The sequence below is a fragment of the Salmo salar genome, chromosome ssa02 (genome assembly GCF_905237065.1).
Source record: "Salmo salar chromosome ssa02, Ssal_v3.1, whole genome shotgun sequence".
Lineage (NCBI taxonomy): Eukaryota > Metazoa > Chordata > Actinopteri > Salmoniformes > Salmonidae > Salmo > Salmo salar.
The window spans coordinates 70402488-70419987 of NC_059443.1; the positions used below are offsets into that span (position 1 = coordinate 70402488).

The window sequence follows — 17500 nt, forward strand, 5'->3', positions numbered from 1 at the left end:
TGAAACAGACAGGAGAAACCCACAATATTATTACACTACAATACAACACAACCACTGAAACAGACAGGAGAAACCCACAATATTATTACACTACAATACAACACAACCACTGAAACAGACAGGAGAAACCCACAATATTATTACACTACAATACAACACAACCACTGAAACAGACAGGAGAAACCCACAATATTATTACACTACAATACAACACAACCACTGAAACAGACAGGAGAAACCCACAATATTATTACACTACAATACAACACAACCACTGAAACAGACAGGAGAAACCCACAATATTATTACACTACAATACAACACAACCACTGAAACAGACAGGAGAAACCCACAATATTATTACACTACAATACAACACAACCACTGAAACAGACAGGAGAAACCCACAATATTATTACACTACAATACAACACAACCACTGAAACAGACAGGAGAAACCCACAATATTATTACACTACAATACAACACAACCACTGAAACAGACAGGAGAAACCCACAATATTATTACACTACAATACAACACAACCACTGAAACAGACAGGAGAAACCCACAATATTATTACACTACAATACAACACAACCACTGAAACAGACAGGAGAAACCCACAATATTATTACACTACAATACAACACAACCACTGAAACAGACAGGAGAAACCCACAATATTATTACACTACAATACAACACAACCACTGAAACAGACAGGAGAAACCCACAATATTATTACACTACAATACAACACAACCACTGAAACAGACAGGAGAAACCCACAATATTATTACACTACAATACAACACAACCACTGAAACAGACAGGAGAAACCCACAATATTATTACACTACAATACAACACAACCACTGAAACAGACAGGAGAAACCCACAATATTATTACACTACAATACAACACAACCACTGAAACAGACAGGAGAAACCCACAATATTATTACACTACAATACAACACAACCACTGAAACAGACAGGAGAAACCCACAATATTATTACACTACAATACAACACAACCACTGAAACAGACAGGAGAAACCCACAATATTATTACACTACAATACAACACAACCACTGAAACAGACAGGAGAAACCCACAATATTATTACACTACAATACAACACAACCACTGAAACAGACAGGAGAAACCCACAATATTATTACACTACAATACAACACAACCACTGAAACAGACAGGAGAAACCCACAATATTATTACACTACAATACAACACAACCACTGAAACAGACAGGAGAAACCCACAATATTATTACACTACAATACAACACAACCACTGAAACAGACAGGAGAAACCCACAATATTATTACACTACAATACAACACAACCACTGAAACAGACAGGAGAAACCCACAATATTATTACACTACAATACAACACAACCACTGAAACAGACAGGAGAAACCCACAATATTATTACACTACAATACAACACAACCACTGAAACAGACAGGAGAAACCCACAATATTATTACACTACAATACAACACAACCACTGAAACAGACAGGAGAAACCCACAATATTATTACACTACAATACAACACAACCACTGAAACAGACAGGAGAAACCCACAATATTATTACACTACAATACAACACAACCACTGAAACAGACAGGAGAAACCCACAATATTATTACACTACAATACAACACAACCACTGAAACAGACAGGAGAAACCCACAATATTATTACACTACAATACAACACAACCACTGAAACAGACAGGAGAAACCCACAATATTATTACACTACAATACAACACAACCACTGAAACAGACAGGAGAAACCCACAATATTATTACACTACAATACAACACAACCACTGAAACAGACAGGAGAAACCCACAATATTATTACACTACAATACAACACAACCACTGAAACAGACAGGAGAAACCCACAATATTATTACACTACAATACAACACAACCACTGAAACAGACAGGAGAAACCCACAATATTATTACACTACAATACAACACAACCACTGAAACAGACAGGAGAAACCCACAATATTATTACACTACAATACAACACAACCACTGAAACAGACAGGAGAAACCCACAATATTATTACACTACAATACAACACAACCACTGAAACAGACAGGAGAAACCCACAATATTATTACACTACAATACAACACAACCACTGAAACAGACAGGAGAAACCCACAATATTATTACACTACAATACAACACAACCACTGAAACAGACAGGAGAAACCCACAATATTATTACACTACAATACAACACAACCACTGAAACAGACAGGAGAAACCCACAATATTATTACACTACAATACAACACAACCACTGAAACAGACAGGAGAAACCCACAATATTATTACACTACAATACAACACAACCACTGAAACAGACAGGAGAAACCCACAATATTATTACACTTCAATACAACACAACCACTGAAACAGACAGGAGAAACCCACAATATTATTACACTACAATACAACACAACCACTGAAACAGACAGGAGAAACCCACAATATTATTACACTACAATACAACACAACCACTGAAACAGACAGGAGAAACCCACAATATTATTACACTACAATACAACACAACCACTGAAACAGACAGGAGAAACCCACAATATTATTACACTACAATACAACACAACCACTGAAACAGACAGGAGAAACCCACAATATTATTACACTACAATACAACACAACCACTGAAACAGACAGGAGAAACCCACAATATTATTACACTACAATACAACACAACCACTGAAACAGACAGGAGAAACCCACAATATTATTACACTACAATACAACACAACCACTGAAACAGACAGGAGAAACCCACAATATTATTACACTACAATACAACACAACCACTGAAACAGACAGGAGAAACCCACAATATTATTACACTACAATACAACACAACCACTGAAACAGACAGGAGAAACCCACAATATTATTACACTTCAATACAACACAACCACTGAAACAGACAGGAGAAACCCACAATATTATTACACTACAATACAACACAACCACTGAAACAGACAGGAGAAACCCACAATATTATTACACTACAATACAACACAACCACTGAAACAGACAGGAGAAACCCACAATATTATTACACTTCAATACAACACAACCACTGAAACAGACAGGAGAAACCCACAATATTATTACACTACAATACAACACAACCACTGAAACAGACAGGAGAAACCCACAATATTATTACACTACAATACAACACAACCACTGAAACAGACAGGAGAAACCCACAATATTATTACACTTCAATACAACACAACCACTGAAACAGACAGGAGAAACCCACAATATTATTACACTTCAATACAACACAACCACTGAAACAGACAGGAGAAACCCACAATATTATTACACTACAATACAACACAACCACTGAAACAGACAGGAGAAACCCACAATATTATTACACTACAATACAACACAACCACTGAAACAGACAGGAGAAACCCACAATATTATTACACTTCAATACAACACAACCACTGAAACAGAAAGGAGAAACCCACAATATTATTACACTACAATACAACACAACCACTGAAACAGACAGGAGAAACCCACAATATTATTACACTACAATACAACACAACCACTGAAACAGACAGGAGAAACCCACAATATTATTACACTACAATACAACACAACCACTGAAACAGACAGGAGAAACCCACAATATTATTACACTACAATACAACACAACCACTGAAACAGACAGGAGAAACCCACAATATTATTACACTACAATACAACACAACCACTGAAACAGACAGGAGAAACCCACAATATTATTACACTACAATACAACACAACCACTGAAACAGACAGGAGAAACCCACAATATTATTACACTACAATACAACACAACCACTGAAACAGACAGGAGAAACCCACAATATTATTACACTACAATACAACACAACCACTGAAACAGACAGGAGAAACCCACAATATTATTACACTACAATACTACACAACCACTGAAACAGACAGGAGAAACCCACAATATTATTACACTTCAATACAACACAACCACTGAAACAGACAGGAGAAACCCACAATATTATTACACTTCAATACAACACAACCACTGAAACAGACAGGAGAAACCCACAATATTATTACACTTCAATACAACACAACCACTGAAACAGACAGGAGAAACCCACAATATTATTACACTTCAATACAACACAACCACTGAAACAGACAGGAGAAACCCACAATATTATTACACTTCAATACAACACAACCACAGCTTGTCTCTGAATGGAAGGACAAACAGAAGTACATTGTAACTGTTCAGACCCTCTGCTAGACTCATTAGTATGTGAGACAATGGAAACAGAGGAGGTGGAAGAGAGAGTAACAACACTGTTAGTGTGCTGAGGGTCTGAGCAGAAAATATACTGTTAGTACAGGAAGCTGCAGAGCTGAGGATACTGTTGGTACAGGAAGCTGCAGAGCTGAGGATACTGTTAGTACAGGAAGCTGCAGAGCTGAGGATACTGTTAGCACAGGAAGCTGCAGAGCTGAGGATACTGTTAGCACAGGAAGCTGCAGAGCTGAGGATACTGTTAGCACAGGAAGCTGCAGAGCTGAGGATACTGTTAGGTACAGGAAGCTGCAGAGCTGAGGATACTGTTAGGTACAGGAAGCTGCAGAGCTGAGGATACTGTTAGTACAGGAAGCTGCAGAGCTGAGGATACTGTTAGTACAGGAAGCTGCAGAGCTGAGGATACTGTTGGTACAGGAAGCTGCAGAGCTGAGGATACTGTTGGTACAGGAAGCTGCAGAGCTGAGGATACTGTTGGTACAGGAAGCTGCAGAGCTGAGGATACTGTTAGTACAGGAAGCTGCAGAGCTGAGGATACTGTTAGTACAGGAAGCTGCAGAGCTGAGGATACTGTTAGTACAGGAAGCTGCAGAGCTGAGGATACTGTTAGTACAGGAAGCTGCAGAGCTGAGGATACTGTAGGTACAGGAAGCTGCAGAGCTGAGGATACTGTTAGGTACAGGAAGCTGCAGAGCTGAGGATACTGTAGGTACAGGAAGCTGCAGAGCTGAGGATACTGTTAGTACAGGAAGCTGCAGAGCTGAGGATACTGTTAGTACAGGAAGCTGCAGAGCTGAGGATACTGTAGGTACAGGAAGCTGCAGAGCTGAGGATACTGTTAGGTACAGGAAGCTGCAGAGCTGAGGATACTGTAGGTACAGGAAGCTGCAGAGCTGAGGATACTGTTAGTACAGGAAGCTGCAGAGCTGAGGACATAAATACATTTATAAAGCAGTGCTTTTATTAAGGCATCATTCAGGGAGACATTCACACACACACACACAAGCCAGCTGCAGGCATAATTCATGGAGAGAGACATTCACACACACACGCACCAGCCGCAGGCATTATTCATGGACACACACACAGGTATAATTCATGGACACACACACACACACAGGCATAATTCATGGCGCGGGAGAGACATTCACACAGAGACAGAGGAAGATTAGAGATGGGACAGTGCTGGGGGACAAACACGTGCATGCTCAAAACATACACTCAGACAAAACCCCCACGGTCTCACACACACACACACACACACACACACACACACACACACGGCCCAAACGGTTTCGTTTCATGTTTCATACACTGGTTTGATCACAGCAGCAGAGACAACGTGAGATCAAAGGTTTACATTATTCATGTGTTGTTCTCTGCTCATCACTGACAATCAATTGCTAAGTGTGTGTGCGTGTTCTGAATGTGTTCTGAATGTGTTTAAGTGTGTGTGTGTGTGTGTGTCAGGGTTCCCGTTAGTCGGTAATAGACGGCTTTTGACAGATTTTTTTTACGATAAATAAAATTGCTGCAGGCGAACTGTCTGGGAGAAGAAGAAAACATCCCATTGATGAATAATTATTTTTAGCCTGGTCATTGATGGAAATACATTTGACCGGCCATTCTTATTGGTCTATTGGTTCATTTGCATAATTTAGTGGAATTAAATTGTCACGTGTACAGTATATTGGTAATGCATGTTATTTATCACGCGCGTACAGCCCACAGATCCTTTGAGAGTAAAATGTGTCGGACAGCGTGAGAGCAGCTCCTCAAACAGCAAATGAACAGGCAACGAAAGGAAGCCTTCATCACCACATCACACACCACTTTGCAATGAGATGGAGGCAGAAGGTATTTCGAAAACATAATTCATTGACTGAAACCTGAATGTTTCACTGCATATTATCTTCCCATAACTGTCCCAGAGTCTGTTTGGTTTAGGATATTTCTTTCTCCACAAACTGACCAATAGAATAGGTGAACGTTTTTACTATGGGGGACAGTAGACTGACAGGCTAGTGATGTTGCTGTTTGTGACTCGTCTTGTGGGTTGAGGAAAAGTAGATGTGGACAGTTATTCTAGAATCTTCAAAGTGCACATCAACGTTCAGTAAGAAGAGCCCGTCATTGCATCCCCAACATGTTCTGTTGATATGAATGACCATATTTAAATGTGATTTCTGTCCTGCTGAGCACCGTGCTGAGCACCGTGCTGAGCACCGTGGTGAGCACCGTGGTGAGCACCGTGGTGAGCACTGTGGTGAGCACCGTGGTGAACGCCCTGATCATGTTACACACCCGATGTAGATGGGTCCGGTACATTTCTCAAATACCCGGAAAATGTACATGCTGCCTGTCAAATGTCCGGCGCCATATTTTCCTAACTGCTGTGTGTGTGTGTGTGTGTGTGTGTTCTGAGTGTGTGTGTGTGTGTGTGTGTTGTGTGTGTGTGTGTGTGTGTGTGTGTGTGTGTGTGTGTGTGTGTGTGTGTGTGTTCTGAGTGCGTTTTGAATGTGTGTGTGTGTGTGTGTGTGTGTGTGTGTGTGTGTGTGTGTTTGTGTGTGTGTGCGTTCTGAGTGTGTGTGTGTGTGTGTGTGTGTTTGTTCTGAGTGTGTGTCTGTGTGTGTGTGTGTGTGTGTGTGTTCTGAGTGCGTTTTGAATGTGTGTGTGTGTTTTCTGAGTGTGTGTGTGTGTGTGTGTGTGTGTGTGTGTGTGTGTGTGTGTGTGTGTGTGTAGTGTGTGTGTGTGTGTGTTAGTGTGTGTTCTGAGTGTGTGTGTGTGTGTGTGTTCTGAGTGTGTGTGTGTGTGTGTGTGTGTGTGTGTGTGTGTGTGTGTGTGTGTGTGTGTGTGTTCTGAGTGTGTGTGTGTGTTCTGAGTGTGTGTGTGTGTTCTGAGTGTGTGTGTGTGTTGTGTGTGTGTGTGTGTGTGTGTGTGTGTGTGTGTGTTCTGAGTGTGTGTGTGTGTTCCTACCGGACCACAGTTCTCTCCAGGTATAGTGTAACCTGATCCTGCATTTCTTCTGGTAGCAGATCAGCTTGTGGATCACCTGTACACAACGCCTGGTGGACACGCACCATACACACACACCATACACACACACACACCATATACACACACACGCCATACACACACACACACACACCATACACACACACACCATACACACACACACACCATATACACACACACACACACACGTATCATGATTAAACACATTTGTAATGTGTGCATCTGGGTAGTGTAGTAACATATTTTGTTGATTGTAAAGTGTGAGACACAGGGCAGCCATCTTACATGTAGAGATCCATAGGAAAGTCCTTCATCATATGAGTTACGATAAACTCAACCATCAGGTCTGGGGAGTGAGAGAGAGAGATTAAGGTTTCACAGACCTCTCTGATGAGGATAGGCTACCCATCCTGTTGGGGGAGGACGCAGAGAGCTGTGGGTTGGCAGCACACTACATTGCTGCCTGCCATAAGTTGAGGGACAGTGTCTGACAGACCAATCAACCTGCACATGTCCTCTATGCTTATTGTTATTGTTGAATGTGTGGTTATTTTGACCCTTGGTTATTGTTGTTACTGTTGTCCCGTTGACAATTTGGATTCTCATTTTATTTCTTTTTATATTGTAAATATCCAAAATAAGCTTTGGCAATATGTACATTGTTACGTCATGCCAATAAAGCGAATTGTATTGAGAGAGACAGAGAGAGAGACACAGAGAGAGAGACAGAGAGAGAGTCACAGACAGAGGGGGACAGAGAGGGAGACAGACAGAGAGAGAGAGAGACAGACAGAGGGAGACAGAGAGAGAGAGAGAGAGAGAGAGAGAGAGACACAGACAGAGGGGGACAGAGACAGAGAGAGAGAGAGAGAGAGAGAGAGAGAGAGAGAGAGAGAGAGAGAGAGAGGGAGACAGAGAGAGGGAGACAGAGAGAGGGAGACAGAGAGAGGGAGACAGAGAGAGACAGTGAGCCTTTACTGTACAATTGAAATGTATATGAAGCTCTTAATGCTGACCCACAGCTACAATAGTGACTATAGACTATACCATGTTGAATGGTTCCACCTACCTAGAACAGCACACACCAGTGGTCTGGACGGGACGTTCTTCTCTGCTGCCTTTTTCCTGTGTCTCATGGGCTGTATACACAGAGCAGAGGTTGAACACACACACACACACACACACACACACACACACACACACACACACACACACACACTTACCATTCTATGTAGATTGACTCTGAAGTTCATGTTGTCGTCATGGAGAAAGGCATCAGCATACTGGTCCTATAGGACAGAGAGAAAGACATCAGCATACTGGTCCTATAGGACAGAGAGAAAGGCATCAGCATACTGGTCCTATAGGACAGAGAGAAAGACATCAGCATACTGGTCCTATAGGACAGAGAGAAAGACATCCGTCACACAGGTGTACATACCTCCGTCACACAGGTGTACATACCTCCGTCACACAGGTGTACATACCTCCGTCATACAGGTGTACATACCTCCGTCACACAGGTGTACATACCTCCGTCACACAGGTGTACATACCTCCGTCACACAGGTGTACATACCTCCGTCACACAGGTGTACATACCTCCGTCACACAGGTGTACATACCGCCGTCACACAGGTGTACATACCTCCGTCATACAGGTGTACATACCTCCGTTATACAGGTGTACATACCTCCGTTATACAGGTGTACATACCTCCGTTATACAGGTGTACATACCTCCGTTATACAGGTGTACATACCTCCGTTATACAGGTGAGGATGATGAGACAGAGTCTGGCACTGTTGAGTCTGTGTTCATCTGGAGAGAGGAGATACAGAGACAGAGAGAGGACAGAGAGACAGAGAGAGGACAGAGAGACAGAGAGAGGACAGAGAGACAGAGAGAGAGAGAGAGAGAGAGAGAGAGAGAGAGAGAGCGAGAGGACAGAGAGAGGACAGAGAGAGGACAGAGAGAGGACAGAGAGAGAGAGAGAGAGAGAGAGAGGACAGAGAGAGGACAGAGAGAGGACAGAGAGAGGGAGAAGAGAAAGAGGAGGAGAGAGAAGAGAGAGGGGGAGAAAGAGAGACAATGAATCTGGCAACGTTCATATGGAATAAGGAGAGGGGAGACAGGAAGGATGAGAAAGGACAGATGGGGGAGATAGATAAACATTGAGGGAGAGATATGGACTGAAAAAGAGCTCAATGAAAAGGCAAAGTAGCAAGAAGGGGGAAGGAGAGAGAGGGAGGACAACTTGACAGCTGGTATTTTGAGAAGAGGAGAAGAAAGGGGGGAAGTACTGAACATGAAAATAAGGAATGAAAGAAAGTACATGATAGAGGATAGAGAGTGACTGTGGAGGAGTATTTGATGAAGTGATAGAGGATAGAGAGATAGAGAGAGTGACTGTGGAGGAGTATTTGATGAAGTGATAGAGAATAGAGAGTGACTGTGGAGGAGTATTTGATGAAGTGATAGAGGATAGAGAGTGACTGTGGAGGAGTATTTGATGAAGTGATAGAGGATAGAGAGTGACTGTGGAGGAGTATTTGATGAAGTGATAGAGGATAGAGAGTGACTGTGAAGGAGTATTTGATAGAGGGTATAGATAGATATAGATCACGTGTTAACTCATTCCACGGAGGACTGAGTGTCTGTGGGTTTTCACTCCCCCTTGGACTTGATTATTTTCTTGTTTAGTGGCGCAGCGGTCCAAGTGGCGCAGCGGTCCAAAGCACTGCATCTCAGTGCTAGAGGCGTCACTACAGACCCTGGTTTGCTGACTAATTAATAAGGAACTCCCCTCACCTGGTTGTCTAACCAAAAACCAGCTGACACTGATCCTCAGTGGAATGAGGTTGTCAGCCCTGATACAGGTAGAGAGAGAGAGAGAGAGAGAGAGAGAGAGAGAGAGAGAGAGAGAGTGGTAGAGAGAGAGAGATAGCAAGAGATAGAGATAAATAGTGGTAGAGAGAGAGAGAGATTGAGAGAGAGATAGCAAGAGATAGAGATAGATAGTGGTAGAGCGAGAGAGAGCGATAGAGATAGTGGTAGAGAGATAGAGATAGAGAGATAGATAGTGATAGAGAGAGAATAGCGAGAGATAGAGATAGTGGTATAGAGAGAGAGAGAGAGAGAGAGAGAGAGAGAGAGAGAGAGAGAGAGAGAGATAGCGAGAGAGATAGCGAGAGAGATAGCAAGAGATATAGATAGATAGTGGTAGAGAGAGAGAGCGATAGAGATATATAGTGGTAGAGAGAGAGAGATAGCAAGAGATAGAGATAGATAGTGGTAGAGAGAGAGAGCGATAGAGATAGAGAGTGGTAGAGAGATAGAGAGAGCGATAGCGAGAGATAGAGTGGTAGAGAGATAGATAGTGGTAGAGAGAGAGAGATAGAGAGAGATAGTGGTAGAGAGAGAGACAGCGCAATAGAGATAGAGAGTGGTAGAGAGAGAGAGATAGCCGTGTATTGAAACCTTTGGTGTCCTGCATGACGATGGAGGAATACTTGAGGAAGGTGATGAGCAGGTTACTGGTCTGAAGGTTAGGATCCAGGGGAAGTTCTGAAGAGTTCATCACTGGAAAGCAGGACACAACGTTGGTTCAACATTATACTAATGTTCTGTTGAAATGTTGAAAGATCCATTTGGGTAACAGCTAAGTACCTTACTGTGATTGTTTTCAAATAAAACGGTCAAAAACAAACGAAAATAGCTTCTTGGCATGAAGCAAGGATTTAGCTAGGACAGTCTGGGAGTGGTCTGGGTGGGGAGGGGAAAACTGAAAATGTGCCGTTGTCAGCAGAAAAGTTTTTGAGGTATAGGGGGCAGTATTTTCATTTTTGGATGAAAAGCGTGCCCAGAGTAAACTGCCTAATACTCGGGCCCAGAGTCAAATATTTGCATTTTATTCGTAGATTTGGATAGAAAACACTCTGAAGTTTCTAAAACTGTTTGAATGATGTCTGTGAGTATAACAGAACTCATATGGCAGGCAAAAACCTGAGAAAAATCCAACCAGGAAGTGGGAAATCTGACAATTGTAGTTCTTCTTTTGAATCCCTATCAAAACTAGTGTCTGTGGGGTCACGTTGCACTTCCTAAGGCTTCCATTGGCTGTCAACAGCCTTAAGAAACGTGTTTCATCCTTCTCCTGTTACTGGGCAGAAAATAGGAGCTCAGTCAATGAGTGGACTGCCTGGGACCAGTGAGTTGTTTACTGCGCGGGCACGTTTGGTGCTCCTTCTTTTTCCTCTGTAATGAATACGCTATTGTCCGGTTGGAATATTATCAACGTTTTATGTTAAAAAGACCCTAAGGATTGACTGTAAACAACGTTTGACATGTTTCTACGAACGGTAATGGAACTATTTGACTTTTCGTGTCTGGATTTACGCTTGCGCGTTATGCCTTTGGATAGTGATCTGAACGCACGAACAAAACGGAGGTATTTGGACATAAATATGGAGTATTTCAAACAAAAATAACATTTCCTGTGGAAGTAGGAGTCCTGGGAGTGCATTCTGACGAAGATCAGCAAAGGTAAGGGAATATTTATAATACTAATTCTGAGTTTAGTTGACCCCAGAACTTGGCGGGTATCTGTATAGCTAGCTTTGATGGTTGAGCTATGTCCTCAGAATATTGAAAAATGTGCTTTCTCCGTAAAGGTATTTTAAAATCTGACACAGCGGTTGCATTAAGGAGAAGTATATCTATAATTCTTTCAATAACTGTTGTAAATTTTATCAATGTTTATGATGAGTATTTTTGTAAATTGATGTGCTCATTCACCGGGGGTTTTGGTGGGAATACATTTTCTGAACATCACGCGCAAATGTAAAATGGGGTTTTTGGATATAAATATGAACTTTATCGAGCAAAACCTACATGTATTGTGTAACATGAAGTCCTATGAGTGCCATCTGATGAAGATCATCAAAGGTTAGTGAATAGTTTAGCTGTATTTTTGTTTTTTGTGATGCATGTCCTTGCTTGGAAAATGGCTGTGTGGTTTTTCTTGTGAAGTTTATGTCCTAACATAATCTAATTTTATGCTTTCGCCGTAAAGCCTTTTTGAAATCGGACAATGTGGTTAGATTAACGAGAAGTTTATCTTTAAAATGGTGTAAAATAGTTGATTGATTGAGAAAATGAAATTATGAGATTTTTGCTGTTTGTATTTCGCGCCATGCTATTTCACTGGCTGTTGATAGTGTGAGCCGCGGGTGGGACGCTAGCCCATAGAAGTTAACTAATTTACAGCCTGGTGATGTCACCAGAAAGGTCAAACTCCACCCCACCAAAACAGGCTGACATTTCAGGCAGTCTTTTCAAACAGCTCTTACACTAAAAGGGCATTAGCATTTTCTCTAACATTTTCACAGCATTATTCCAACCTCATAGTGGAAATACAAAACCCAGATCCTTTAACAGGGAGAGACCCCTCAACCTCACAACAACTCCAGGGAGAGACCCCTCAACAACTCCAGGGAGAGACCCCTCAACCTCACAACAACTCCAGGGAGAGACCCCTCAAACCCTCAACATCTCCAGGGAGAGACCCCTCAACTTCACAACAACTCCAGGGAGAGACCCCTCAACCTCACAACAACTCCAGGGAGAGACCCCTCAACCTCACAACAACTCCAGGGAGAGACCCCTCAAACCCTCAACAACTCCAGGGAGAGACCCCTCAAACCCTCAACATCTCCAGGGAGAGACCCCTCAACCTCACAACAACTCCAGGGAGAGACCCCTCAACCTCACAACAACTCCAGGGAGAGACCCCTCAACCCTCATCTCAACCCTCAACATCTCCAGGGAGAGACCCCTCAACCTCACAACAACTCCAGGGAGAGACCCCTCAAACCCTCAACAACTCCAGGGAGAGACCCCTCAACCTCACAACAACTCCAGGGAGAGACCCCTCAACAACTCCAGGGAGAGACCCCTCAACCTCACAACAACTCCAGGGAGAGACCCCTCAACCTCACAACAACTCCAGAGAGAGACCCCTCAACCACTCAAGGGAGAGACCCCTCAACCTCACAACAACTCCAGGGAGAGACCCCTAAACAACTCCAGGGAGAGACCCCTAAACATCTCCAGGGAGAGACCCCTAAACATCTCCAGGGAGAGACCCCTCAACCACTCAAGGGAGAGACCCCTCAACCTCACAACAACTCAAGGGAGAGACCCCTCAACCTCACAACCACTCAAGGGAGAGACCCCTCAACCTCACAACCACTCAAGGGAGAGACCCCTCAACCTCACAACAACTCCAGGGAGAGACCCTCAACAACTTCAGGGAGAGACCCCTCAACCCCTCAACAACTTCAGGGAGAGACCCCTCAACCTCACAACAACTTCAGGGAGAGACCCCTCAACAACTTCAGGGAGAGACCCCTCAACCCCTCAACAACTTCAGGGAGAGACCCCTCAACCTCACAACAACTCCAGGGAGAGACCCCTCAACCTCACAACAACTCCAGGGAGAGACCCCTAAACAACTCCAGGGAGAGACCCCTAAACAACTCCAGGGAGAGACCCCTAAACATCTCCAGGGAGAGACCCCTAAACAACTCCAGGGAGAGACCCCTCAACCTCACAACAACTTCAGGGAGAGACCCCTCAACAACTCCAGGGAGAGACCCCTAAACATCTCCAGGGAGAGACCCCTCAACCTCACAACAACTTCAGGGAGAGACCCCTCAACAACTCCAGGGAGAGACCCCTAAACATCTCCAGGGAGAGACCCCTAAACATCTCCAGGGAGAGACCCCTAAACATCTCCAGGGAGAGACCCCTAAACATCTCCAGGGAGAGACCCCTAAACAACTCCAGGGAGAGACCCCTCAACCTCACAACAACTTCAGGGAGAGACCCCTCAACAACTCCAGGGAGAGACCCCTCAACCCCTCAACAACTTCAGGGAGAGACCCCTCAACCTAACAACAACTCCAGGGAGAGACCCCTCAACCTCACAACAACTTCAGGGAGAGACCCCTAAACATCTCCAGGGAGAGACCCCTCAACCCCTCAACAACTTCAGGGAGAGACCCCTCAACCTAACAACAACTCCAGGGAGAGACCCCTCAACCCCTCAACAACTTCAGGGAGAGACCCCTCAACCCCTCAACAACTTCAGGGAGAGACCCCTCAACCTCACAACAACTCCAGGGAGAGACCCCTCAACAACTCCACTGCAACATCCATCACTGGTAGGGAGAGAGACACGGCCATTTAAGTTCAACAACGTTCATTTAACTTCATAGTAACGTTAATGGAATGTTATTTGGATGTTGAACGCTCGACCTAATAATGAACGTTACTGTCGGTAGAGACAAGAAGAAGAGAAGCTATGACGTGATCCACTATTAGCTAGTCAAGACTCTATACGAGACAGTCAGCTGGATCTCACACCTCAGAAGCTAGTTTAGCAGATAAAACAAGAGCCAACAACTTCTCCTCCCTCCATTTTGATTTGTCCTCATCCCACCTTCCCTCCAATCCTGGCTGACTGGATCAGTTCCAAGACGACTGGTTATGACATCATGGCCATGAGCCAGCCAAGCACATGGTCCACAGGGGGAAAAGGGTGTGTGTGTGTGTGTGTGTGTGTGTGTGTGTGTGTGTGTGTGTGTGTGTGTCGTGACATGGTTCTCTACCTGAAAGATTCATCTGTATTTGAAGCTAGTTCCGTTAATATTTCATACAGCAAATGGCTTTTAGCGAGAAACACCCACCATGCATGTTTTAACAGTTACACTGCACGTGACCTGAACCGGTTCAGATTGTGTGTGCGTGTGCGTGTGGCGCACGTGTACGGAGGGGTTATCAAAAATGGACGGCCAAAAACAATGACGAGAAACATATTTCTTTAAAACAGAATGTTTCAGACGCTTCTTAAAATGTTTCCTTCTATGTCCACTGGTTTTAAAGGGGAAGGGAATTAAAGGGGTCTTGGTTGACTCTGGCCAACCGTTCCATTTTCCACAATTACCCCAGTAACACAAAACAGGAAAGAGAAAAAAAATACAAACTATAAAACTAAGTCAATTTAAACACTAGTGAATATTACTACTAATAAAAGGTTTCATTTCATTCAGTCAATAATTAATTTGTACATTTCATTCATTCATGGAATAAGAGACAGGACCAATCATGTTACTCACTGTCCATAGAGGGCGGGGTTGTGCCGAGCGGCGTCGTGGGAGTGGTCAGAACAGGGGTGATGGGTGTGGTCGGGATGTCAATCTCTGGGTGACTCTGTTGATTGACAGGTGACAGAGCAAAATGAGTAAGGAGGGGAAAGAGGTAGAGGAGGCAGAAGTAGATTTGTTTCTAGCGACAGTAGAAGTAGTTTTGTTTCTAGCGACAGTAGAAGTAGTTTTGTTTCTAGCGACAGTAGAAGTAGTTTTGTTTCTAGCGACAGTAGAAGAGGTTTTGTTTCTAGCGACAGTAGAAGTAGTTTTGTTTCTAGCGACAGTAGAAGTAGTTTTGTTTCTAGCGAGTATTGTTCTAGCGACAGTAGAAGTAGTTTTGTTTCTAGCGACAGTAGAAGTAGTTTTGTTTCTAGCGACAGTAGAAGTAGTTTTGTTTCTAGCGACAGTAGAAGTAGTTTTGTTTCTAGCGACAGTAGAAGTAGTTTTGTTTCTAGCGACAGTAGAAGTAGTTTTGTTTCTAGCGACAGTAGTCTAAGTCACCTGAGCGAGAACAGTGATGAAGTTGCGGTTGAGGTGCACGGCCTCGTACAGCGCCAGCAGAATCGCCTCATTGGTCCTGGGGGAGATCAGAGAGGGGTCAAAGGTCAATATCAGCCAATTAGAACAATGGTTCCAGATTGTATTCGTGACATCACACTGACTAAAGAGCATGGATGAAGTTGTCCTATAGACACTGAACTACAGTCAGGTCTGTGTTTTTCACCTACTAGATCTGTGGCTAAGGGCAACTCCTACTTTAATCATGTACTTACTGTACTGAGAGCTTCTCATCTGCATCTGCAATGAACATACTGCCCACCTGTGGACAAGACAGGAATTACAATGAGAGAAAGTTGACAACGTTGACAGTTGTTTAGGAGAACGATTAGTTGTTGAGGTGTGTTGGTGGGTCACATAGATCAATAGACTAGACTTAATCTGTGTCTGGGAAAGTGGCCCAATATGTTGTACGATATTTCATTGTAGGATCAGATGTGTTCTTACCATACTGGTGAGTGTAGAGAAGAACCCTCCATGGTTCTCCTCCTCTTTGTCTTTGTACTGTCTGGAGAAACAGACACAACGAGAGAACATGACAATCAACAAATATCTCATCATCTGTTACTTTAATGTGATCTGTTTCTAGGCAGACAGCTCTTCCTGTTTCTAAACAGACAGACAGCTCTTCCTGTTTCTAAACAGACAGACAGCTCTTCCTGTTTCTAAACAGACAGACAGCTCTTCCTGTTTCTAAACAGACAGACAGCTCTTCCTGTTTCTAAACAGACAGACAGCTCTTCCTGTTTCTAAACAGACAGACAGCTCTTCCTGTTTCTAAACAGACAGACAGCTCTTCCTGTTTCTAAACAGACAGACAGCTCTTCCTGTTTCTAAACAGACAAACACAGACAGACAGCGCTTCCTGTTTCTAAACAGACAGCTCTTCCTGTAAACAGACAGCTCTTCCTGTTTCTAAACAGACAAACACAGACAGACAGCGCTTCCTGTTTCTAAACAGACAGACAGCTCTTCCTGTTTCTAAACAGACAAACACAGACAGACAGCGCTTCCTGTTTCTAAACAGACAGACAGCTCTTCCTGTTTCTAAAGAGACAGACAGACACAGACAGACAGCGCTTCCTGCTTCTAAACAGACAGACACAGACAGGTCTTCCTGTTTCTAAACAGACAGACAGACACAGACAGACAGCTCTTCCTGTTTCTAAACAGACAGACAGACAGGTCTTCCTGTTTCTAAGCAGACAGACAGCTCTTCCTGGTGTTTTCACCCTGAATATTAACATCAAAACCTGGTTCCTCTGAGAAAGCCACATGCACGTACACACAC

The 17500-nt window shown here is 43.4% G+C and overlaps 1 protein-coding gene across 1 annotated transcript in view; it reads right to left on the reverse strand.

The window, feature by feature from the left end:
• The window catches only part of LOC106594351 (armadillo-like helical domain-containing protein 3), a 56669-nt gene that overhangs the window by 24591 nt on the left and 14578 nt on the right, over positions 1 to 17500 (reverse strand). Inside the window, exons 11-20 of the mRNA XM_045709022.1 lie at positions 16657 to 16717; positions 16425 to 16471; positions 16153 to 16228; positions 15622 to 15715; positions 10922 to 11023; positions 9204 to 9262; positions 8664 to 8729; positions 8510 to 8579; positions 7726 to 7786; positions 7402 to 7490 (exon numbers count right to left, since the gene is read on the reverse strand). Coding sequence (XP_045564978.1) covers positions 7402 to 7490; positions 7726 to 7786; positions 8510 to 8579; positions 8664 to 8729; positions 9204 to 9262; positions 10922 to 11023; positions 15622 to 15715; positions 16153 to 16228; positions 16425 to 16471; positions 16657 to 16717 — 725 coding nt within the window. The remainder of the gene's footprint in view (positions 1 to 7401; positions 7491 to 7725; positions 7787 to 8509; positions 8580 to 8663; positions 8730 to 9203; positions 9263 to 10921; positions 11024 to 15621; positions 15716 to 16152; positions 16229 to 16424; positions 16472 to 16656; positions 16718 to 17500) is intronic.